The 26,519-nt window shown below is 38.0% G+C and overlaps 1 protein-coding gene across 4 annotated transcripts in view; it reads left to right on the top strand.

Annotated features, from left to right (window-relative positions):
• LOC127947112 (kinesin-like protein KIF21A) overlaps positions 1–24,749 on the top strand; it is a 58,702-nt gene extending 33,953 nt beyond the window's left edge. The window contains exons 24-35 of one of the 4 annotated variants that reach the window (XM_052544076.1): positions 1,156–1,176; positions 1,752–1,809; positions 1,905–1,959; positions 2,206–2,417; positions 4,740–4,868; positions 6,141–6,277; positions 10,295–10,469; positions 11,063–11,227; positions 16,760–16,877; positions 18,529–18,699; positions 20,452–20,651; positions 22,926–24,749. In XM_052544076.1, coding sequence (XP_052400036.1) covers positions 1,156–1,176; positions 1,752–1,809; positions 1,905–1,959; positions 2,206–2,417; positions 4,740–4,868; positions 6,141–6,277; positions 10,295–10,469; positions 11,063–11,227; positions 16,760–16,877; positions 18,529–18,699; positions 20,452–20,651; positions 22,926–23,016 — 1,532 coding nt within the window. In that variant the 3' untranslated portion in view covers positions 23,017–24,749. Of the gene's footprint in view, positions 1–1,155; positions 1,177–1,751; positions 1,810–1,904; positions 1,960–2,205; positions 2,418–4,736; positions 4,869–6,140; positions 6,278–10,294; positions 10,470–11,062; positions 11,228–16,759; positions 16,878–18,528; positions 18,700–20,451; positions 20,652–22,925 lie in introns of all 4 variants that reach the window. The other 3 variants (XM_052544075.1, XM_052544078.1, XM_052544079.1) reach the window with 3 other exon arrangements.
• The last annotated feature ends 1,770 nt before the right edge of the window (positions 24,750–26,519 follow it).

Raw genomic sequence — 26,519 nt, 5'->3', positions numbered from 1 at the left:
ATATTGCCCAAAAGCTGACAGAAACCATAAGCATGTGTGATCTGTTTAGCATCATTGCCTACTGGAGCTCTAACAGTGTTGTTTGACTCGTGATTGGACTCGGACACATTTTCATGGTCTTCGTCTTGTTTTTAATTTGGGTGCATTTAGAATAGTTCTTGACTCAAACTCTACCCTCCATTGGTCTCGGTCTTGGCTCGCACTCAACTTACTCAGGTCTCAGCCTGGACTTGGACTCAAAAACTCAACTCAGTCTTTACTACAACACTGAACTCTATGGTGTGTTGAGTTTGAGGTCTCAGCATAAAGTCTGGTCCACATTGCAGCTTATATTGCCCAAGAACCTCCTTTTTAGACAGGAAGAGATTGTCTGGACCACATGCACAAACCGTTTCTGGATACCTTACGGTGTCCAGTCTTGCTCCTGGAGTGCCAACGACCTGCAGAGTTTAGCTAAAGACTGCTCAAACACACTTGTCTAAAAGTTTCTAGACTTAGTCTGGAAAAACTTTATTAGCTATTTCAGGTGTGCTTTATTAGAGTTGGAGCTAAACTCTGCGGGAAATCTTTACCCATGAAAGGTTGTGCAGACCAAGCAAGTGATACAAACAATCAAAGAAAACTTTGGAAAAATAAAAAGTCCTAGCGCTTACTGTAGCAGCCAAGATACTTTGAAAACTGTTTGACTGCGGAATGATACAAATTCTTACAACCCTTTACTGCCAAATGTCACTTGGCCCCCAACCAGTCAGATTGGAGTTGCCCTTTCAAATTACAGGCCAAGAGCATGTTGCCTAAATAGACTAAATAGATTACAGCAAATAGTAAAGTACAATATGACTTTGGTCAACTGGACATATCAGGTCATTTTAAAATTGTGATACTTAAGTCTAGAAAATCATGAAAATGCATTGGAAATGGAATATCTTTTCCATATACACATTGTGCTATGGTTTAACTTATATATCAACGAATCCCATCATACCATGTGACTTTATTTCTGATCTTTTATTAAGCATTGTATTAGGCCTCCAGTTTGTTAGTTTATATCCCTTTCGTATTTGTTATATTTGGTTTTGTTTGCAAGTGGGGGAATGTATTTTTGATTTCTTTGTTGCCTTTTTTTTGTTCCCCTGTTTGGCCGATTTGAAACAGAGCTAGGTAACATGCCCTTGGGTGAGTACCAGTAGCCACACTCTCTCTGTAATGAGTGCATGGGTCTACCTCTTCCGACTAACCACAGGCTAGCAGTCCGGACCGCAGGTGCATGAGGCTTCTGTTCATCTGTCCACACCTCCTCTACCGGCTAGCAACATGATACTTATTAGCATTAGCATACATCACAGTCTGGCAGCAGAAAAACAAACAATTCTTCCAGACCATGTACGACTATTTTTTTCCCCCTTCTTTTTGAATTTATTTATCATTTATGTTCCCCTCATTCCTCTTTTCCACAACTTTTATTGAACTAACTTTGATGATAGCCTCTTTCTGGTCACAGCTGATATCAGAAACCGGTTTGGATCAGCGTTTCACAGCAACTAAAGAAACTAGCATGGTAGCCCTATGCCTAATTTATCCTCATTTGCTTTTGTTTTTTACTACCACACTCTCAAAAGCCTCTTTTAAACATCACAGATAACAGCGTCAGCGTGATTTTGCCTCCGTTCAACTATTTTGCAAAAGTCCTTCCAAGAAATTCTTCTGGTGTAAATTACATATGCACTCTCTTATTTCTTTTTTCTCATTAGAAAATGGAGATGATAGTAGTAGTGACGAGTCAACCCCAAGTCCTGCAGTGGAAGGAAAGTAAGTTTATTTGCTAATGACAAATATGTCTTACATGTTTATTTTCATTACTGTTCCTTCAAATGAATGAGCCAATGTCTTATCCCACAATTCAGCACCCTGGCCTCAGACCTTATGAAGTTATGTGGCGAGACTAAATCTAGGACTAAGGTATGGGACAAGTTACTTTCATTTTACCTTACCCAAAGCTTGATAATCAAGAGACTTTAGGTGCAAACCCTTCAAAGGGTGATCCACGAGCTAGGATCTATGTCACCTTAATCGAAACACCTAATCTCAGTTGAAAAGAAAAAGTAACTTTGAATGAAAGTTTTGCTAAATGGCAACTGATTCCTTGCATATCCTGTTCCTTACTTAACTAAGCATGTCTTTTTTCTTTTCGCAATTATTGCAAAGGCCCGAAGAAGGACCACTACTCAGATGGAGTTGCTCTATGTGAACAACTGTGATTCTGGCCCGGACACACCAGCAAGAGACTTCTCTGTCCCTCTACACCCAATGACTGAGACATCCGAGGTAGCTGGAGACCTGGAGTCGGCTGGAAATACAGTCAGGGACCGGGACTACATGCTACCTCCTGCAAGCTTGTCCTCTAGAATGGGTACCATGTAAGTATATAGTAATCTCAACCTTGCTAACTAAAAGCTTAACACTTATTCACTGCACCACCTCACTTCATGCATGAACTAACTACTCCTGTTTTATGTTTACTTTAAAATGTCATTTTTTTCACCAAATCTTGTGCCTTGTTAGGACTGGTCTCATCTGGTCACTTCCAGTTTATAGTAATTATATATATATATATAAATAAATATATATATAATTATATTTATATATCATATATATATATAAATTGGACCAAACTCTATTAGTATAATAACTTATATTTCTCTTGAAACTTGGATTACTAAAAACTATATAAGAAGAGCATAGTAAGCCATAGGGACTACTTATCCAACGTGAAGTCCTGTACACTTCTGGTAACCATTTTTTGCCAGTCTGATTACCACAAATTCAGATCAAATAAACAGTTACAAGGGAGTGCAGTCAATAATAACAATAAAAAAGAATAAATATCTGCTTGACAGTATTTTAAAAATATCTGTTTGTCAGTAGTTGTATTTTCTAAATATCGGTTTGTTAGTAGTTGTATTTCAAAATATCTGTCAGGAGTTGTATTTTCTAAATATCGGTTTGTCAGTAGTTGTATTTCAAAATATCTGTCAGTAGTTGTGAGTATTTTCAAAGTATTGGTTTGTCAGTAGTTGTATTTTTTAAAATATATGTCAGTATTTGTGAGTATTTTAAAAATATCGGTTTGTCAGTAGTTGTATTTCAAAATATCTGTCAGTAGTTGTATTTTCTAAATATCGGTTTGTCAGTAGTTGTATTTCAAAATATCTGTCAGTAGTTGTGAGTATTTTCAAAGTATTGGTTTGTCAGTAGTTGTATTTTCAAAATATCTGTCAGTGGTTGTGAGTATTTTAAAAATATCTGTTTGTCAGTAGTTGTATTTTCAAAATATTGGTTTGTCAGTATTTGTATTTAAAAATATCTGTCAGTAGTTGTATTTTCTAAATATTGGTTTGTCAGTAGTTGTATTTCAAAATATCTGTCAGTAGTTGTGAGTATTTTCAAAGTATTGGTTTGTCAGTAGTTGTATTTCAAAATATCTGTCAGTGGTTGTGAGTATTTTAAAAATATCTGTTTGTCAGTAGTTGTATTTTCAAAATATTGGTTTGTCAGTATTTGTATTTCAAAATATCTGTCAGTAGTTGTGAGTATTTTCAAAGTATTGGTTTGTCAGTAGTTGTATTTCAAAATATCTGTCAGTGGTTGTGAGTATTTTTAAAATATCTTTGTAAGTAGTTGTATTTTCTAAATATCAGTTTGTCAGTAGTTGTATTTCAAAATATTTGTCAGTAGTTGTGAGTATTTTCAAAGTATTGGTTTGTCAGTAGTTGTATTTTCAAAATATCTGTCAGTGGTTGTGAGTATTTTAAAAATATCTGTTTGTCAGTAGTTGTATTTTCAAAATATTGGTTTGTCAGTATTTGTATTTAAAAATATCTGTCAGTAGTTGTATTTTCTAAATATTGGTTTGTCAGTAGTTGTATTTCAAAATATCTGTCAGTAGTTGTGAGTATTTTCAAAGTATTGGTTTGTCAGTAGTTGTATTTCAAAATATCTGTCAGTGGTTGTGAGTATTTTAAAAATATCTGTTTGTCAGTAGTTGTATTTTCAAAATATTGGTTTGTCAGTATTTGTATTTCAAAATATCTGTCAGTAGTTGTGAGTATTTTCAAAGTATTGGTTTGTCAGTAGTTGTATTTCAAAATATCTGTCAGTGGTTGTGAGTATTTAAAAAATATCTTTGTAAGTAGTTGTATTTTCTAAATATCAGTTTGTCAGTAGTTGTATTTCAAAATATTTGTCAGTAGTTGTGAGTATTTTCAAAGTATTGGTTTGTCAGTAGTTGTATTTCAAAATATCTGTCAGGAGTTGTGAGTATTTTCAAAGTATTGGTTTGTCAGTAGTTGTATTTCAAAATATCTGTCAGTAGTTGTGAGTATTTTCAAAATATCGGTTTGTCTGTAGTTACAGGTGTTTGTCAAATAACTATTTGCCAATAGTACCAGAACTTTTTCAAATACCACTTGCTAAGTAGTCTGAATTATTTGCCAGTAGTTTTGCATGGTTGCCGAGGGTTTATTGCAAGTAAAACTGAAGTACTGCAAACATTTTTGTGGTAGTAGCTGTAGTAAACCCACTTCTTGGGTTTAATCAGCATTTTTAGTTCAACAGGAAATGTTCAGTTATTTCTATCTTTTATTATGCATGCTGCCCATCTTATTTTTGTGTCTTTTTTTCAGTACTTGTGTTTTATTTTGTGCTTCTGTCTTTCAAATTGCAAATGGATCTTAAAGTAGCAGCTCTGGCAACAGACTTCCAGCAGGTGGCCAAAAGAGAGTACCGGAACCATCCCCTCTGTTTCGCAGGAAGACTTATGACAAGGGACAAGCCCTGACTGACAAGGGCAAAGCCAAAGAAATCACACAGTAAGAGCTAGCACCCCCAGTGGCAGATAGTTACTACTGCAATTTTTGGAGTTATTTAGTCTGCCTGTTTGTGCTGGTTTTTAGGATCTTAAAATGAATACTGCAAACAGGATATGTATATCGAAAGTTTGGCATATAAGATAAAAAAAAAAAAACTCTCTTTGAATTGTTCCTTAACATGTCAAACAACAGCCACTTTACATTGACTGCAATAATCACACTATGGCTTTATTAAGAATGAGAATGAGAATCACATATTGTGTACAACTCAGAAGGGGGTCGAAATTGCAATTTAGACAAATGATTGTTTTCAGTAATCCAGAAAAGCGCATTTACGTGTCATTTTCTAATTCAGAATATTGTCAATAGTTGTGTTATTAGAAGTCCACATAAAAAGTGGCCACAAAATGTTAAATTGGCTTGGCTTTGAAAGTAGAGAAGTCATAAATTTTGAACTTTTCACATTGGAGTCAATAAACAGTAGTTTAGAACGAATAACTGTCTCAAAATGTCAAAATTAAATGTCTCTAAGGGGGTGTGACCAGGCCAATGTGTTTTCCACCACACGACGGCAAGTAAAATCCTTCTACTGACCTGGAGAGTAATACATAAATTCAGTTCTAATATTTATTTTCTCTAGCGTTTACATAACACAATGCAAACTAAGGTCAAGTGAAGTGTTTGTCTTAAAGATGCTGACTACTCTGATTATTTGCATGAGTGTTTTAGTTTTTTTTAATTTGCACTAAATTTATATATTTCTCATATGTTAATTGAATTACAGATTCCTCTGTGTGCGTGTGTTTGTGAATATGAATTTGTAATTGTTGTCTTTTGTTTTTCTATTTAGTTTTGCATCATACATGTTTATTTCACTGCATGTGGATGAATTTATTGACAGGCATGCATGCCCTATCATACTTTCATAATTGGAAAAATCTTACAGAGCCCAAAAAAAGTGGTTCACCTTCTTCATGATATTCTCTTTTATTGCTTATCCTGAGAACTAAATGTCTAACTTTGACAGGACACTTCTGGATCATCTGGAGGCTTTTTCAGAACTATGCTTTGTTTTGTCTGGTTTTCATTTGTCTAACACAAAATTTGGTTATATGAAATATGAAGATAAATATGCAGTTAAAGAGGGAATCAGGAAGGGGTAAAGTTTTTTTATGGCACTTTTTGCTGCACTGTGTGGCTAGAAGACAATGCCTCAATACACAAGTCTTAATGCAAGAATTTACTGATTGTTGATTTTTTGACGTGCATCAGAGGTGTGATCAACCCTGTTCCTGTGTCGAAGAGCAGTCGTAGCAGTTCTCTGCAGTGTGTTCATATAGCCGAGGGTCACAGTAAAGCTGTACTGTGTGTCGACTCCACAGATGACCTCCTCTTCACCGGGTCAAAAGGTCAGAACACCATTTAACATTCATTATAAACAGTAGTTTATGCTTGTTTGATTTGGTTGTTCTCTTCCAACCAGGTTGCTTTACAATACTATAACAAGTGAACACAACAGCAGGCAAAGAGACAATACAGATAACATACATGATATGAAAACAGTTCATGAGGTTAGGGATCAGAGAAACATGAAGTGAAAATATATGTCTTAAGGGTGATTTCGCAGTTATGTAATGTTGAGGGCTCATGGATGTTTTGGGGATTGGAATTCCAGAGTGTGGGGGCAGAGATACAGAAAGCCCTGCTACCAAACAATGCTAGATTGTTTCATGGGACCAACAACAGACCAGAATCAGAGAACCTAAAAATACATACTGTGTTGTACATATGAATGAGATCAGAAATATATGAGCGGAAAAGACCATGGAGGGCCCTGAATGTCATGATAAGAATCTTGTATTGAATATGGAAGCGAACGGGAGTAAATGTAGTCTGTGATGAATAGGAGTGTATGTGGTAAGATGTAATGATGTATGAGAGAACCCAAGCTGTGGAGTTCTGAACGAATCAGAGCTTATTTATGTAATGGATTGTTCTTGTAAATCAAAAAAATGTATTAAGGTAGTTTGCTTGTACGTAGAGCGCTAGTTGGCGCAAGAATGCAACATAACAGAGAGCAGCATGTTGCAGTAAAAAGAGGCTCCGCAGTAAAGGGTTATTTTTGTTTTTGCTTTGAACTTAAAGTGTCTATGTTATGCCATTTTTAAGGTTCCTAATATTGTTTTGGGAGTCTCCAACAATAGGATCACATTCATGCAAGGTCAAAAAGCACTTTTGTTTTCTCAAACTATGCATTTAATATCACCTCATTACAGCGATTCTCAAACGATTCATTCAAAGCAGTTCCAAGATTCAGTCTCTCTAAAACCCTCCTTTCTGTGAGCCCTGCTCTGCTCTGATTGGTCAGATGGCCTAGTCTGTTGTGATTGGTCTACCACGTACAGCGTGTGTCGGAAACGATACGCCTATTGCTATAGTTCTGTATTTTGAACACTCGATAGAAAATATAACCTATTATTTGTCATACTTGTGATTCAGTGGAGCCAGCTCATACAAATAAACAGGGTAGCTCCCCGAGATTAGAGAAGCGGTAAAGTCAGTAAAATTATGTGTTTGGAGGCGGGGTCAAGTTGTTCGCTGCTTTCCAATGTAGAACAGAGGCAGGAATTATGCAAATGTATTACCTAGTGAAGTGTATCCGTCAAGTGTGATTCAAGTTACTAAAAACTTGTTTGGGCTATAGAGAGTCGGTTATTTATTTATCGGCTTTACAACTTTGGTTATCGTTTACATTCACATACAGCTAAATTACACACTGCATGAAAGGCAATATTGGAAATGGCATAATAAGGGGCACTTTAAAAACCTAATTTGGGAATCCTCAAAGTTTAAAAAGAAATTTGTGTGTAGGAGAAGAAAGAGTACTAGACGCAATAAAAAAAGAAATAGAAAAAATGCCACAATAGGATGGGTTCCTGAGTTTGACAGTACGACAGAGGACTTTGACACCTATTCAGATAGATTTGAGCAAAGGATTGAAGCAAATAAATAGTGGAAAAAATATGAGTTCCTGAATGTTTTAAGACCTGTGTATTATGGCTTCTTGAAAAGTTTAGTTGAGCCAGTTAAAGTAGTTAAGTAATTGACTTAACTGGGGGCAGTCGTGGCCTAATAGAGAGTTGGACTTGTAACCTGAAGGTTGCTGGTTCGAGTCTCAGGTCTGGCAGGAATTGTTGGTGGGTGTAATGAATGAGCAGCCTCTCTTCCATCCTCAATGCCACGACTGAGGTGAGACCCTTGAGCAAGAACCGAACGCCCAACTGCTCCCCGAGCGCTGAAGAACATGGCTGCACACTGCTTCGGGTGTGTGTTCACTACTGTGTGTGTGCACTTGGATGGGTTAAATGCTGAGCACAAATTCTAAGTATAGGTCACCAACTTGGGAACACGTCACTTCACACACGGTCACAATTTAATCACAATTTTAACATACCAAGAAATGACTCCGACCCTTTCTGATCATTTTAAGCTCAAGCCAATTCTGATTGCAGAATGCTTCATATTTTACCAACACAACCAAAGTCCTGAAAGAACAATATCTGACTACATTCTGGCTTTGGAACCTGTGAGAAGTTAATGTGAATTTGGAACATTTCTAGATGATGCTCTCAGGGACAAATTTGTCTGTGGACTTGCAGGTGAAGTTTATCATAGAAGGTAACTGTCAGAAAAGGATCTTGCTTTAAAAAAAAAAAAAAAAAACTCACACTCACAATATAATTAGCACACAAGGACACTAAGGAGTTGGGTGTTCCGACAACCATAAAGGGACACAAGTGTGCATAAAGTGCAGAATGCTGGTGGAGCCAAAGAGAAATGCAGAGGACATGGATTTTCTCAGTACAATACCAAGAATTGGACCCAGAAGCAACCTTCTAACAAGAACACTGTGACTCCAGCAAAAGATCAGCAAAAGCTCAGGCAACACATCAGAGACACTGGGTGCAGTGGATGATGAACTGTTTGAGTTATTTACTGTTTACTCTGGTCCCGACAAGACGGTTGACATTTACATTGATCTTTAGCTAAATGGCAAAATGGTTAGCATGCAACTAGACATTGAAGCCTATTTGTCTTTCATCCTAGAGTCTATTTATAATGACAAATGTAAGGATTTTAGGTTGAATCCAACCTCAATTCCTGTGGTATCGTACACAGGGAACAAAATCCCTGTGCTGGGCGAGCTCAAGGTTCCAGTCATCTACAAGGGACAATATTGGTCACGTCCATTGGTTGTGGTAAAAGGAGACAAATCTCCATTGTTGGGGCGTAACTGGCTCCAGAAAATATCCTTAAACTGGATGGAGATTTTCAGCTTAAGGCATGTGTCACCAATGAGCGTTACTTCCCTCTCTGATGTCCTTGAAAAACACAGAGAACTCTTTGGAGATAGGTACGGCAAAATTACTGACAGAGGCCTGGTCCATATGTCCTTAAAGAAGCAGTAGAAAAAGAGATTGATCACCAGGAGAGGAATGGGATTATCTGTATGGACACAAGTTCCACCCGCTAACTGATCATAAACCTCTGCTTGCTATCCAAGGTCTCAAGAGGAGATTGTGTGTCAGGTTTCACACCTAGACAAATTGCCAGTCTGTGCAATGGACATTGCCACTGAACCTAGGAGAAATCCCTTGCTATCAAAAGTGCTTGACCTAACTTTGTCGGCATGGCCCAGTCATGTCACAGATTAACACATGAAAGGAAAGACCAGCTTTAAACAGACCAGTGCTGTATCCAGTGGAGTTCGAGAGTGATCATTAATACAAACTATAGGGAAAGGCTGTTGTCTGAGCTGCATGAGGGTCATCCCAGTATAGTAAGAATGAAAGCAATTGCAAGAGTATAACTCTGTTGGCCGGGGCTCAAACAAGACATCTAGAACTTAGTAAGTGCACTCAATGTGAGCTGGGGTGAAACCAACCCCCAAGAACTCCCCTGCATCCATGGTCCTGGACAACAACACCCTGGGAGTGCATTCACATAGATTATGTGGAGATTGACAAACAATACTTTCTACTAACTGTGGATGCCCACTCAAAATGGGTGGAAATCTTACCCACTCACCTGACCAACACAGAAAAGACCATAAACATCTTGCCCCATTTCTGGGCATCTTATTGATTCCCAAAATAGTTGGTGTTAGACAATGACTCATCATTCACTTCTTGTTGAAAGAGTCCCTAACATATCTTCACAAGGCATGGAAAAGGTTAAGATTTAACGCTGACAGTAAGAGAGGTAATGAATCAGAATAGGGTAGTTCCAGAGCTACCTAGAGCAGAGAGTTATGAAATGAGAATGCTCTGAGATTATCCCTTTCAGTTCTCAAATTCTTTAGTTCTTATTAGTAAAAATAATGGGTCAAACAAGTGTTTATAAGCTGGGCCCGTTTCCTCTTTCAGACCGGACTTGTAAGGTGTGGAACCTGGTCACAGGACAGGAGATCATGTCTCTAGGTGGCCACCCCAACAATGTGGTATCTGTGCGTTACAGCTCCAGTCTGGTGTTCACAGTTTCTACCTCCTACATCAAAGTCTGGGACATCCGTGACTCTGCAAAGTGCATCCGGACACTCACGTGAGTTCCTAGCCAACCTAACATAAATATAGAATACCAATACTCAATAATGTTTTTAAGACACTTAATTACATGTTAATTGCAATTAAATGAAAAACATTTTGTAGTTTAAAGTTATTTTAAATGCAGCTAGCTTAATTCCTCTTTGACCCACTTAAATTGGACTTAAGTAAATCTTTATATGTACTTCATACTTTATATAATCAGGTACCTTACATGTGCTTTAGTAGGTTAGGCAACAAATTTATTTCGGCCGAAATAGCAATTTCTGGTTACCGACATTTTGGCGCACTACTACAGTTAAGCATACTTCTTTTTCACTAGGGTAGTCCAGTTGTGATTTTAATATTGTATTTACTATTGAAGACATTCAGTCTTAAAGTTTTAATAGATTTTCTGACATTTGAAATTTGGAATTTGAGAACAATCTTCCCCAAATTAGTTCAGATGATCCTGGGACCATGTTCATAAAAACTTTTTGATTCCAGTCAGGACACTCTTGCCTGTATAAGTTAAATGATCTAATTTAATGGCCATTTAGTGTCCTGGTTTTTAGATTTTCTCACTCTGTGATTGTGTGTTTATATCTTCAGATCATCAGGTCTGGTGAACACTGGTGACACATGTGCAGCCAGTACAAACCGCACCGTGACCATCCCGGCTGGTGAGAACCAAGTCAACCAGATCTTTCTGAACCCGTCTGGCACTGTTCTCTATGCTGCTGCAGGCAACTCTGTTCGTGTGTGGGACCTGAGACGGTATGCGTTCAACCCAGCATCCTTTACTTCACCCACTCTGGAGAGCTATAAATCAGGGTTTCCGCGGTCTTAAAAAACCTTAAAAAGTCATACATTTAGTTGTATCAAATGTAAGGCCTTAAAAAGGTCTTAAATTGTAAAAAAAAATATGTTAAATTATTTAAATTAAAAATTAAATTAATTATGATTTTAAGAGGTCTTAAATTTGGGGACAGAAAGACCAGAGTTGTAGTATTGTTTTTACTCTGCAAACACACAGAGCTGTAAATTTGAACTAGTGGATTGATAAGAAGACAATGCATAATAAATATCAAAAAATAGGGGTGTGCTATATGTATGGTCTGTGATAATATCGTAATTGTTGTTTTATCGATGTGCAATTTGATATTATGAGTATATTGTGAAAAGCAACCACAAAAATACACCTTTTGAGTGCACTTATACATTAGGTCAGTGGTTCTGAATTCCAGTCCACCCCTTGCTCTGCACATTTGCTATGTCTCTCTGTTACCGCACACCTGATTCAGATAATCAAATTGTTAGAAGTGAGCTCCATGTATGAACTGTGTTCCCATTGACAAAGTCTCAACACAGTGTTCATTGCTCTGTACTCCCTGAACAGGGGAAATCTGATGAAGTTTACTTAACTTTGGAACATTCATTCACGGATCTTCACACATGGAAAACTACAAATAAATACAACTACAATAAATAAAAGTCTCGCAAACTTCAATGCACTTTGAATGGAACATATATGTTCATTTTGGACTGGAACCATGATGGAATATCCTGTGATGTCCACTTTGCAGGGCACTTAACGTTTGAATAGAACAAATGTCTGAAGCGATAAGTGAGACAAATGTGCAGAGCAGGGGATCTCCAGGACTGGAATTGAGAACCGCTGCTTTAGGTGATGAAGTCTAACAGGTTAGACTAGTGTGCGTGTGAATGGAGAGTGCTTTCTTTCAGTGCATGCATTAATCAGTCTATTAAAATGCACTTAGAATCATCACATAATTTACGATGGGGGCAGAAAATGTATCAATAAATTAGAATGACGTGGATAAGTTCATTTCAGTAATTCAACTCACATTGTGAAATTGAAATTAAATAAATTCAATGCACACAGACTGAAGTAGTTTCAGTCTTTGGTTCTTTTAATTGTGGTGATTTTGGCTCACATTTAACAACCCACCAATTCACCATCTCAACTAATTAGAATACTTCATAAGACCAATATAAAAAACATTTTTTGTGAATTGTTGGCCTTCTGGAAAGTATGTTAATTTATTGTACATGTACTCAATACTTGGTAGGGGCTCCTTTTGCTTTAATTACTGGCTCAATTCGGCGTGGCTTGGAGGTGATCAGTTTGTGGCACTGCTGAGGTTGTATGGAAGCCCAGGTTTCTTTGACCGTGGCCTTCAGCTCATCTGCATTTTTTGGTCTCTTGTTTCTCTTTTACCTTTTGACAATACCCCCATTGATTCTCTGTGGGGCTCAGGTCTGGTGTGTTTGCTGGCCAGTCAAGCACATCAACACTTTGGTCATCTAACCAACTTTTGTTGCTTTTGGCAGTGTGGGCAGGTGCCAAATCCTGCTGGAAAATGAAATGAGCATCTTCAAGGAAGCATGAAGTGCTCCAAAATGTCTTGGTAAATGGGTGCAGTGACTTTGGTTTTCAAAAAACACAATGGACCAACACCAGCAGATGACATTGCATCCCAAATCCTCAGAGACTGGAAACTTAACACTGGACTTCAAGCAACTTGGAGCTTGGACTATGAGCTTCTCCACCATTCCTCCAGACTCTAAGACCTTGGTTACCAAATGAAATACAAAACTTGCTCTCATCTGAAAAAAGGACTTTGGACCACTGGGAAACAGTCCAGTTCTTCTTCTCCTTAGCCCAGGTAAGACACCTCTGACGTTTTCTGTGGTTCAGGAGTGGCTTAACAAGAGGAATACGACAACTTTAGCCAAATTCCTTGACACGTCTGTGAGTGGTGGCTCTTGATGCCTTGACCCCAGCCTCAGACCATTCCTTGTGACGTTCACTTATATGTATCGATTTTGCTTGACAATCCTCATAAGGCTACGGTTCTCTCGATTGGTTGTGCATCTTTTTCTTCTACACTTCTGCAGGTGTTTTGAGTTGATTAGCTTATTGGCATGTCACCATATTCAAATTTTTTGAGCTTTTTGTTAAATGTGAGCCAAAATCATCACAATTAAAAGAACCAAAGACTTAAACTACTTCAGTCTATGTGCATTGAATTTTAATTAATACACGAGATTCAGAATTTTTGTTGAATTAATGAAATAAATGATCTTTTCCAGGACAGAATAATTTACTGAGATGCACCTTTATATATATTTCTATAATTTAAATTAGTAAATATCACACGAAGAGTGTCGTTTTAATAAAAAAAAAAATCAAAAGTATGATATTGATTTTATACAACAGTTCAATAAATGTTACAGAATCCCACGGGAGGCTGAGGAATAACAGAAGGACAGTTTATTGAGGCACAAGCAGAGTAGCAGGTAGTGCTGGGTAGAGTGATATGGAGTATGGAAGTGATGAAGTGATCCGTAGTAGCAGGGTAGAGTAGCAGGGCGTCAAAGGAGGGAGGTGTACCACACACACACGCATGGAGAAGGCTGGAGACTTCAGGAGATCGCTGGAGAGAGGTAAGTAGAGATAGAGTTAGTCCTTAGAGTTAGCATACAGGTAAGACCTTGTTGCGAACAAGACCGGACGCTGACTGAGTGTGTGTGTGTGGTATTTGTAGTGCAGAGGTGACTGGATGATGATGAGGGTCAGGTGGAAGTGATTAGTATTCAGGTGAGGGTGTGCGTCGTGAATGAGTGGAGGTGGAACCTGGCGTGTTTAGGATGACTGGAGTGGAAGGTGTTTAGTAAGTTCGGATCCAGGATGTCGTTGTGTGGGACCCATGAACGTTCCTCTGGACCATATCCTTACTAGTCCACTAGGTATTCAAGTCGTCCACCATGACGCCGGGTGTCCAGGATGTCTCTAACTTCGTAGGCAGCTCCATCTTCAAGGAGGAGTGGAGGGGGGGCTTCAGCTTCGCCAGGTTCTGTGGAGGGAGAAACAGAAGGATGGTGAGGTTTCAGGAGAGACACAGGGAAAGTGGGAGAATCCGGTATCCAGGTGGTAATTGTAGTTTGTATGTGACTGGATTGATCTGCTCAAGGATGGTGAATGGGCCAATGAATCTGGGACTTAGCTTGTGGCAGGGCAGGCACAGGCGGATGTCCTTGGGTGGACAGCCAGACCTTCTGACCGGGTTGGTAAGTAGGGGCCTCGGATTGGCGAAGGTCGGCTGTCATTCTGCGCCTGCATAGGGCCTGCTAGAGTTGGCCCTATGCAACTCTCCCGGAACCAGTAGTCGATGGCGGGGACATCCGAGGGTTCACCTGACCAGGGGAAGAGTGGAGGTTGGTAGCCGAGCATGCACTGGAATGGAGTGAGTCCGGTGGTAGGTTGTCGCAGGGAGTTCTGTGCTTACATGGCCCACCCAAGGAACTGGTTCCAGGAGTTCTGGTGGCTGTGACAGAAGGTACGGAGGAAGCATCCAATCTCCTGAACCTTCCTCTCCGTCTGCCCATTTGGTTGTGGATGGTATCCGGAGTACAGACTGATGGCCACACCTAGGAGTAAATAGAAATGCCTTCCATGAGATGAACTGAGGACCTCTGTCTGAGACGATGTCTTCTGGGATGCCCAAGTACCTGAAGACATGGTTAAATAATAACTTGGCCGTTTCCATGGCCGTGGACAGAAAATCTATCCACTATGACAAGAATGCTGGTATATTCTTGAAGGAGGAAGATCAGTAATAAAATCCACCCCTAGGTGTGACCACAGGCGATTAGGGATGGGCAGAGGATTGAGCTAGCCTGATGGTAGATGGCATGGGCTTTTGGAGACGGCGCAGTCTGTACATCCGTTCACGTACCTTCTGACATCCGAGGCCATGTTGGGCCACCATAAGCGTTCCCTTAGCAACGAGAGGGTTTCATTGACCCCCAGGTGACCAGTGCCAAGAGATGTGTGAGCAGAGTGAATGACGGTAGTGCGCCGTGTCCTGGGGATGTACTGGTGTCCCGGTGGGCAACCCGACGGGGTGTTGGTAGCAGGATTGATTGGAGGAAGGGTCTCTGCAGACCAGGTAATGGGGCTGATGATGACCTTTTCGGTGACAATGGTTTCGGGTTCCTCAAGATTTTCTTCAGGAGCGTGACACTGGGACAGGGCATCAGCCTTCACGTTCTTTGCCCCTGGGCAATACAAGATGGTAAAGTGGAAGCTGGTGAAGAATAGTGCCCAGTGGGCTTGTCTCGGATTTAACCTCTTGGCGACCTGAAGATACTCTAGGTTTTTGTGGTCCATGAGAACCAGAAAGGGGTGTTTGGCTCCCTCCAGCCAATGCCTCCATTCTTCCAGGGCCAACTTGATGGCCAATAACTCACGGTTGCCGATGTCATAATTTACCTCCGCTGGGTTGAGCTTCCAGGAGAAGAAGGCGCATGGGTGGAGGCAATTGGGATTCCCCTGCTGCTGAGATAAGACCACTCAGTTCTCAGAACCAGAGTATGGCGCCGGCCTCGCCATGGGACTGGCGTGCACGGCAGGTGAGGAAGTGCTGGCGTTGTTGGCGGAAGTGCTCGCTGGTGTTGGGGATTTTTATGTTTAAAATATCAAAACATTATTTTTGCATTTGTACTTGCAATTTAAAGTATTTAATGTCCCTCAGAGTTGCATTAAACACTGTGTAAATACATCTTAAATACAGTTTAATTTGCTTGGTAACAACCCAAATGCAAGAATTTGACAGATGTTGCACACTTTTAGAAAAAATGGGTTAAAGGTAAAAATAGCCATAAAACTTGTTGGAAATTATTCATTTCTATCACTGCTGTGACCTGACCATGCAGAATATTAAGAATAAAAAAAATCAGGAGTCAGCTGTCCACGGTAGTCCTTTAGATATCGGCACAATAACACACTCAGCAGTATCATCTAATTATCGTTATTGATAAACCCCAGAATATTATTGTGATATAATTTTTTTTTTACAGTATCGCACACCCATAATTTATGTTATTTAATTAACTGAAATAATAATTTATTGATAATAATTGTTTAAGTATAATAATTAATTATTTTGACTCATCCATTTTCTTAACAGTGGTTTAAAGGCTGAAATATAAAGTTTATCATATTATAAATCAAAGCAATGTCTATAGTACCCTATTAAACTGTAAAATTACTGTAAAAAGTGTAATTTGCAGTAATTTTACAGTTTACTATGGTACTATAGACATTGCCTTGTACCCCCTGCTCACATGGTATAAACTGTATTTGTGCAGGTCTTTAAAAAGGTCTTAAAATTTCTTAGATTTGATCTTTGAAATCCTGCAGAAACCCTGATTTGCTACATCATACTGTATGTCTAATTGATTCACTGTCTTCTATTTATTTTGTGTCTTCTATTTTCTCAGATTTGTGTGTACAGGGAAACTGATGGGTCATCTGGGTCCAGTCATGTGCTTGACTGTTGATCAGACTGGAAATGGACAGGATCTAGTTATCACTGGTTCTAAGGATCACTACATCAAGGTTCTTGTTTCTGTATCTATATATTTTATATCAGTGGCCATTTCAAAGTTGTTAGTTAGCACTTTCCAGTAGTTACAAAATAGAGCCTGAAATTCAGCCTTCATAAATTTTGAGTATCATTCTTAGTAAAAAAAAAAAAATATATATATATATATATATATATATATTTTTTTTTTTTTTTTTTTTTTCTATGAGGTTATTAATATTTTCAACCCTGGAATTAGAATTACTGAAATGTTTAAATATAGTTTAAAACTTTGATATGTTAGATTTTGTTAAATTATAAATATACACATGAAATACAAAAGAGGTGTGCTGAATTGTATTGAATGGGCACCTGTTGTGTATTTTATCTTAAAAGTATTTAAAAAACTGCACTTGCAGATTAGTTAGATTGTATTGATTAAATAATACTATTTAAGTTTACTTAAAGAGAGACACTTTCATAAATACAGTATGGTTCTTAACACACTAAAGTACTTTTAAAAATTGCACTTTGTAATTATGTTAAATTAAAAGTTTAACTTTACATTAAAAATCTTTATCAATAATAATAAATTATCATGCTTGAAAGTACACGCATTTTGATGTTGACTACAGGGTTTCCACGGTCTTAAAAAGACTTAAACAGTCTTAAATTTAGTTGCATAAAATGTAAGGTTGAAAATTTATAAGAAGACAATGCATAATAAATATCTAAAAATAGGGGTGTGCGATATTTATGGTCTGAGTTAATATCGTAATTGTTATTTTATCGATGTGCAATTTGATATTATGAGTATATATCGTGAAAAGCAACCACAAAAATACACCTACAGAGTGCACGCATACATTAGGTCAGTGGTTCTGAATTCCAGTCCACCCCTTGCTCTGCACATTTGTTATTTATTAAAGTAAATAAAATATACTTAATGTACTTTTATGGTCAGTTAAGACCATAATACAGTACATCATTGGTACATTAAGTGTGTTTCATTTACCTTCTTGATTGTATGGGTGTTTACCAATGGTGGTGTTGAATGTACTTGGATGTAAGCGCAGCAGGTCATAGTCCACACTTAATTATTCACCTGGCATAAATAGTCATGGTCAAGAGGTGCCTCTTGGAGTGCAGACACCTCATTGGTCAGCGCAGCCCGCCAAGCAGCTCCACTCCGACTCTCCCCACCATCAAGCTCTCCAGGTGGCTGGTTGTCCTCCTCCTCCACAACCTCTTCCAGCACATCCTCGACACCAACACAAATGTTATGCAAAATTACACACGCCGTCACCAGCTGTGCACAAGGCAGACCAAAAATATCCAAGACTGTTGAGATATGAAAAAACATGAACACAGAAGATAGTGTGACTTTAGCAGTTGTTAAGCATTAACTGTTATTTTGAGTAGGATACTATGATTTGATTAAGAAATCCACTACAGAAGTATTGCAATGATTTATTACCTTAGGGACAAACAGTGAATGTATTTCAATTAAGAAAAATTAAGAAAAACAGTAATTCCCATGATTTACTCATTTGTGGCAATGTTTGATTGAAATCATAGTAATTATTTACATGTACCTATCTACTTCCTATTAGGTAATATACTGATGCTGGTCCCATAAAGATGGCCGAATCCCATGTGATTTAGATGTGTTATTTGTTTCTGCAGATGTTTGATGTGACAGAGGGTGCTGTGGGTAGTGTCAGCCCCACTCATAACTTCGAGCCGCCCCACTATGATGGCATCGAGTCCCTGGTGGTTCAGGGAGATTGTCTGTTTAGTGGCTCCAGAGACAACGGCATTAAGAAATGGGACCTGACCCGCAAGGACCTACTGCAGGTACAACCCACATGTACTGATGACAGGATCCATGAATACATTAAATATTAACACACACACACATATACATATATATATATATATATATATATATATATGTATATGTGTGTGTGTATACTGTCTTCTAGGAATTAGAAATCATATAATTTACTACATACTACTGATTTTGCTACTGATGAGATGGCTTGCTCAACATTTGAGATGTTCAGCTGTAAACTGGTCATTCATCTGAAACCCTCCACCTCCCCCAGCACCACCTGACTAGAACTGCTACAGGATTTATGTACTATATGCCTAGTCATTAGGGTTTCTACAGTGCCTTAAAAAGTCTTCAGTTGTTTCGATTAAATTTAAGGCCATAAAAACTCTTTTTTTAACAGTATAACAAAATCTTAATGATTATTTTAAGTGTCTTTACATCATTGTTCAGGAAAGCAGTGATACAGATATGCGATATGGATGTACTGAAGCCCATTTCCATCGTGTAAGAAAAACTTTTTTTTTTTTAATCTCATAATTATGACTTTTTAAATTCAGAATTATGACTTGTTTGTCATAATTTCAATTTTTTGTCTTAGTTTTGACTTAGTACATCATAATTTGGATCATCTCAGTTTTGGCTTAGGATGTCAACATTTTTACTCTCATCTCATAACTTGACTTTTTAATCTTTTAAATGTGTTTTACAGTATGTCATATTCGACTTATCTCAACACAGTATGCTTCTTAACACACTTACGTACTTTTAAAAAGTGCACTTTGTAATAATATTAAATTAAACATTTAGAAATCATTATCTTTATAAATCTGTTTTCATGCTTAAAAGTACACTTATTTTGATGTTCACTAAAGTACTAAAGTTTATTCAAAGTACTTGATTATAATCTTAACCGTTGTGTAATATTTGATTTTAAATTTAAAATAAATAAAGATTGGCTAATTACATTTAATATAAATTTAATCTATAATAGATTTCGAGTTAACATGCAATAAAGTGTCCGGAAATATTACATTATGTTCATACTTAAGTATATTCGTTTCAAGTTCACACACTTTTCTCAATTTCAACCTGTGTTATAATTTCAGCGTTTTACGGTATTTCATAATTCTGACTTTTATAAAAAATAAAAAAAGGAATTTATCTCAGAAATATGACTTAATTTATATATATATATATATATAAATATATATATATATATATATATATATATATATATATATATATATATATGTAAGAAATTATACATAGATATGTGATGCATAGATTATTAAACTTCAAAAGGCTATGATTCAAATAAACAAAAGTGAGCATTGCAACATTTCAAAGTCAAAATGCTGTGGCATAATCAACAGGACTGTGTATGGGTTTGTTCTGTAACAGCATGTAATATATATTAATGTTATGCTATATTAATTTTATTTGTGCAGGTGTAAAATAGGTCTTGTCTTAAGTTTTATTTTAAAAACTCTGCAGAAATCCAGACTCAAGCAGCTGCAGCATATGTTACATGCTGTTACATGTTACCCCAACACTGGGCTTAAGTGTCCATGTACTACTTCCTGGAGCCACTCTAGCAACATTATAATGCAGATGTAGTAACTTCCAGAAGGACACTTAGCCAATCAGTTGATTAATCAGTGCTAAAGAAGAGATCAGGCTAATTACATCATCAGGAAGTAAATCAATCAGGGCTCAAACTGTGTTTGTGTTTGTCCAGGATTTGAGGAGTTGACATGTTGGTTGTCTTATAGCAGGTACCCAACGCTCATCGTGACTGGGTCTGTGCTCTGGGAGTGGTGCCGGCGTTTCCCATCCTGCTGAGCGGCTGTAGAGGAGGAGTTCTCAAACTCTGGAACACGGACACCCTGAGTCCGCTGGGAGAACTCAGAGGCCACGACAGCCCCATTAACAGCATCTCTACCAACAGCAGTCATCTGTTTACTGCATCAGAGTGAGTATTACACACACGTGAAACTGCGACTGGAAATCAATCAAAACGGGATTCAATTCAGAACTACTGCATACTGGAGCTGAACTGGGTCATTTGCTGTGTAATCAGAGGGCCCTAATTTTTACAGATATTGTTGCAAAGTAGACTACATGAAAAGTATAGTAAAAAATAACCTAGCTTTGCATATATTTTGCACTAAATTAACAAAAAGATATTTAATCATTTCAATTTATGTGCACCAACATTATGGTGTAATTCATGGTAATAAACAAAGCTAAACATTTGAATGCATGTAAATTGCCTGAGTAAACTTCCATGAACATTTTAAAGTAAGGAAGCACAAGAATTGTTCAATCTGAGTTTTAAATCAGTTCATTTAAATGGATCATTTGAATTGAGTAAAACAAGGAAATGAACTGAATTTACAAGCTCTAAAATTCTGTTTGTAGCCCTCTTATACTCTAGAGTGATATGATATGATAGGTGGTCAAATAAATAGTGCATTAAATGTGTTGTTTTACAATATTGCTCTTTTTTTATGGGCATTTACATATATACACACACATATATATACACATATCACACAAGCTGTAGGCTAAGTGCAATATCACACGAGTGCAAATGTGATACTTATACAACAGTTCATTAAGAAGTTAATATTGTGTTATTTTAGACACAATGTTGTCTGTTTTGCAAAATTTTGCCAACCAGAAGATAAAGACAAATCAGAACTGTTCATCTCCGAGCAACCCACAGCAGCATTTCATTTCTTAATCCATGTTTTGAACGAATTTGGTGAACCATTTGGCGCGTTGAACCATTGGCATATGCGTTGGCTTTGAAGTGGCGCTGCACAGACCGAATGGTGTGTGACATCAAATACAGCGAGAGCGATTCAAAAGCTCAAGGAGTCGTCTGCTCTCTAAAGCTCTAGTGGTTCTTTGATATCACACACCGATCGGTCTGATGGTAATGATGATGTCACACACCGATCGGTCTGATGGTGATGATGATGTCACACACCGATCGGTCTGATGGTGATGATGATGTCACACACCGATCGGTCTGATGGAGATGATGATGTCACACACCGATCGGTCTGATGGTAATGATGTCACACACCGATCGGTCTGATGGTGATGATGATGTCACACACCGATCGGTCTGATGGTGATGATGATGTCACACACCGATCGGTCTGATGGTGATGATGATGTCACACACCGATCAGTCTGATGGTAATGATGTCACACACCGATCGGTCTGATGGTGATAATGATGTCACACACCGATCGGTCTGATGGTGATGATGATGTCACACACCGATCGGTCTGATGGTAATGATGATGTCACACACCGATCGGTCTGATGGTAATGATGATGTCACACACCGATCGGTCTGATGGTGATGATGATGTCACACACCGATCGGTCTGATGGTAATGATGATGTCACACACCGATCGGTCTGATCGTGATGATGATGTCACACACCGATCGGTCTGATGGTAATGATGTCACACACCGATCGGTCTGATGGTGATGATGATGTCACACACCGATCGGTCTGATGGTAATGATGATGTCACACACCGATCGGTCTGATGGTAATGATGATGTCACACACCGATCGGTCTGATGGTGATGATGATGTCACACACCGATCGGTCTGATGGTAATGATGTCACACACCGATCGGTCTGATGATGATGATGATGTCACACACCGATCGGTCTGATGGTAATGATGATGTCACACACCGATCGGTCTGATGGTAATGATGATGTCACACACCGATCGGTCTGATGATGATGATGATGTCACACACCGATCGGTCTGATGATGATGATGATGTCACACACCGATCAATCTGATGGCGATGATCCGCTTCAAGTCGAACAAGCCTAATGATTCAATGAACCATTCATAAAGAACCCTTTACTTCACCCCTGAATGAATCAGCCGTTTGACGAATCAAATGAATGAATTAATGACTCGATGACTTAATCATTAAGACGTTTACCACCACCTACTGGCAGTTTTAGTTTATCATTTAGAGTAAAATTTCATTAAAGAAATGATTTTATATTTTCATACTAATAATAATAAAATTAAGAAAATAAATTATTGAAGTTATAGTTCCCCCAACCAGAAATCCACACGATTTACTCACATGGTCCAAGAGAGTAGGCTATATGTAATAAATTTGAATACACTTCCCAGCCCTTACACTGGTTGATATTCACTCTGGCTCTTATCTGGCTCCACCCTGCAGTGACCGCACAGTGAAGATCTGGCGTGCGAGAGGAAGTCTGGATGGCGTCGCAGATGTGGCCGATGCCATCGACGAGGCCACCAGTAACTGATGACTCAACTCAAGACATTTGCACTTTGACCCCACTAATGAAACATGGATATCCAGTTGACTCTTCGGCATTCAACACACACATCCCGACAGAATCTACTCGAATCAGAATCTTCTCACCATGGTTGCTTTGGACGTTTCCGAAGGTTCATGGCGTCTTTAGTGATGTCCCACAATTAGGCAAAGTCAACGTCACTTGCTAAATAAAGCTCTTTGTCCTTACAATAACCATGTCAGCTGGGTTAATTCTAACAATCAAGAAGATGGCTGTGAAAACAATCATGTTGCTCAGAGTTCAGTTGAGGAAGAGGAACCGGATCTTCTGTAGCAGGCTTCAATATTCCAGTTCAAGCAGAGCATTATAGAGTGCAAGAGTCTAAGGACTAACTGGGTGAAACCTCACTATAACATACCCAGGTCATAGTTCATCTCAAAATATTGAAAAACTTATTTTGCATTGAGGCTATTTACATTTTTTTATTTTTTTTGTCTTTTTGCATTATGACCATTATGCATATTTCCCCACAAATCTTATTACTATAATAGAAAAATCTGTCTGTCTTTTAGATTCAAATTGCAACAAATACCAAAATAATATTTTTTGGCAAATTATTTCTGCTAAATAAATCATTTTGGTGTTCCATGGAGGAGAGAGAGATTGTATTCTGAAAAAAATCTGGAGAAAAATGGCCAAATTATGACACATTGTAATTGCTATTTAATTTTTTTTGCTTTTGATGTTTTAGAAAAAAAGAATGTTTATACTCAACAAGACTGCATTAAATGTGATTAAGAATTCGTTAAAAATATAGTTTAATTTAAGCTGATTGAATCTAAACACTTGTATGTATTGGATAATTATAGTAATACATTTATTATTAATTATAAATACTGTGTTAGTACTGTATAACAATCACCATTGAGAATTATTCCATTCTGTTGTATTTTATTCTAGGACTGCAATAAAAAAAAAAAGTCTTGACCCGATACAGTAAGCAATTAACACTTGAGGAGAAAAAGGAGGAAAGCTCAGTAAAATGTTTTCAAGAGAAAAGGTCTTTAAAAGTGACAAAATATAATATCTGATTATTTTTTTTATTTTTATTTTTTATTTTTTTGAGGTTGAACTATGACCCTTATTTTTTTCATCTTCGTTTTCACCAAACTGGAATCCCCATGACCTTAACTGAGCTCATGTTTGGTGTAAGTGTGGCCACCATTGAAAGTGTGAAATCATCCTTCTGCTTGTATCACATATATATACTCTTATCAGTGTAACAATATAGAGCTCTGTATCACACATCACTCTCCTCACACTCGTTCTGTATTGCTGTCACTCCATTAACCTCTTTCTTACAGTTGTTCATGTCTGTTGGGTCTGTGTTGCATTCAGATAAACACCCTAGACACTATATATATCTATCTACTGAGGAGAATAACTCGTGCCTGTACCACTCATCTCTATAGAGCAGTGCTTCTCCCAGACCTCCAGTAAATGTGCTCGTTTACATGTCAGACTGTCTCCCGGCATTGTGCTCGATGAAATAAACATATTAAGACCGACTTTAAAGCTTTTGTAAGCAGGTGTTTAATGCTCTTAGTTTTCCAGCCACGCTTTGGCTTTCTGTATTGATGATGTTTCTGATTTACTCTGGAGGTTTAGTTACAATGGCGACCCAATAGTGATTTGAATGTCAGATGTCAATTGAATTAAATGCATTCTGACAAAAACCACTCTTGAAGTGCAACTGTGTTCATTAAACGGGACATTGTGGTTATTTTATTATTAATTTAAATGGATTGTGGCGAAAGTGTGACGCATATATATATATATAAATGTGTTTGTGTGTGTGTGTGTGTGTGTGTATATATATATATATATATATATATATATATATATATACACACACACACACATACACATACATGCATTTATGTATGCTCCCTCACCAGCCATTTTATTAGGTAAACCTGTGAGTCTTTATTTCTGCTGTGACAGTCAGAAGTATGGAGTCAAAATAATGCCGAATATTTACGCAAAAAAAATAAATTATTTCAAACGAAAATAAAAAATTGCAAAAGCAAATAAAGTATTGCAAGAAAAAAAATTACATTTTGCAAACAAAATTAAATAATTACAAAACCTAGATGAAACGGCGTGAAAGCAATGATTTTGCAATACATATTTTCCATGGTCATATCCAGTTCTTTAAGTGGGCCGGTACGCACCGGTACTTAGTACCACCCAGTGCTTTAAGTGGCCCAAAAGAGGTGCCGGTACTCTATTATAGCTTATAGCCTATATATATATATATAGTTTTTATATATATGTCGTTTTTTTGATGGCTCCCCTCATCCCCTGAGGTAGCAACTATATTGAAGGGTGTCTGCAGTCTTAGGTGACGAGATGGGGGGCTTATGATATTAGACTTTGTAGCCTATAATAAAAGATAATGAATTTCAAACCTTAACTAAACACATTTTTATTCAAAGATCAACCGTCTGTCATTACTCTTTAGTCTGCCACAAGAAACAACAACATTAAAATCATGAACTCAGATGTCATAGTAAAAAGAAAAAAAAAAGCAGTGACTGTTGTAACAGTGCATAAATCATACCTTTCTGTAACACTAACGCTAATAAGCCTAAACTTATTTTTTGTACACAGTGCCGTGAACTGTCAACCACTCCTATGCGTGCATCACTGTCCTCCTCCCAGCTCCAGCAACTTGCGCTCTCTTCATCAAGCTTTAAAACAAAAAGGGGACAAAAAGGTTGTATTGTCTTTGTGCATATAGATTAATTAGATAAATGAATATCTAAATTCGTGCCTAGCTGCCTACGGTATTTTTTTAAAACTTAGAAAAAAGATGCTGCAGCCAATGAGCAGCCGGCGGGGGCTGGTTGCAGGGCGACTCAACCTCCGCAGACAGTTTTTAATGTTTATCAGACAATAACTACTCAAGATTTTGCTTTTGTATAATTTTGGGGACAATTAGGGCCAGATTCGGGATTCGGGACAACAGTTTCGATTTCTGGACTGTCCCGAATTGTGAAGGGCGCTCTGAAAAGCAGCAGCGCAGGCAAAAGACTAAAAACTCTATTAAAACAGATGTCCAAATAAGCAAAACCGGTACGCTAAAAGCACGTTCTGGGTGCATGGAAAGATGGCGGTACGCTCAAGAGCTATATTTGAAAGTGTATTGCTCTTGAGCGTACCTCCACCTCTCCGTGCGCCCAGAACGTGCTTTTAGTGTACCGGTATGTTCATTTGGACATCAGCCCTTCTTTTCTAAAAAAAGAGAGACAAATGCTCAAAATTGCATGCAGATTGCCCCTCAAGGTCATTGCATGCATCTTCACTCAAACAAACGACGCAAAGACTGTGTGTGTCATTGGGTAGCAAATAATGCAGACACGGATGCACACACTGTCTAAATGCCTTGCTAGTGGACACCATGATAAACCAAGAAAGATTGCTCTTACCAGTTCGTTCAGATGCAC

The sequence above is a fragment of the Carassius gibelio genome, chromosome A25 (assembly GCF_023724105.1).
Source record: "Carassius gibelio isolate Cgi1373 ecotype wild population from Czech Republic chromosome A25, carGib1.2-hapl.c, whole genome shotgun sequence".
In the NCBI taxonomy this organism is placed as follows: domain Eukaryota; kingdom Metazoa; phylum Chordata; class Actinopteri; order Cypriniformes; family Cyprinidae; genus Carassius; species Carassius gibelio.
The sequence above is the reverse complement of the archived record's forward strand: the minus strand, read 5'-3'. Positions and strand labels throughout refer to the sequence as shown.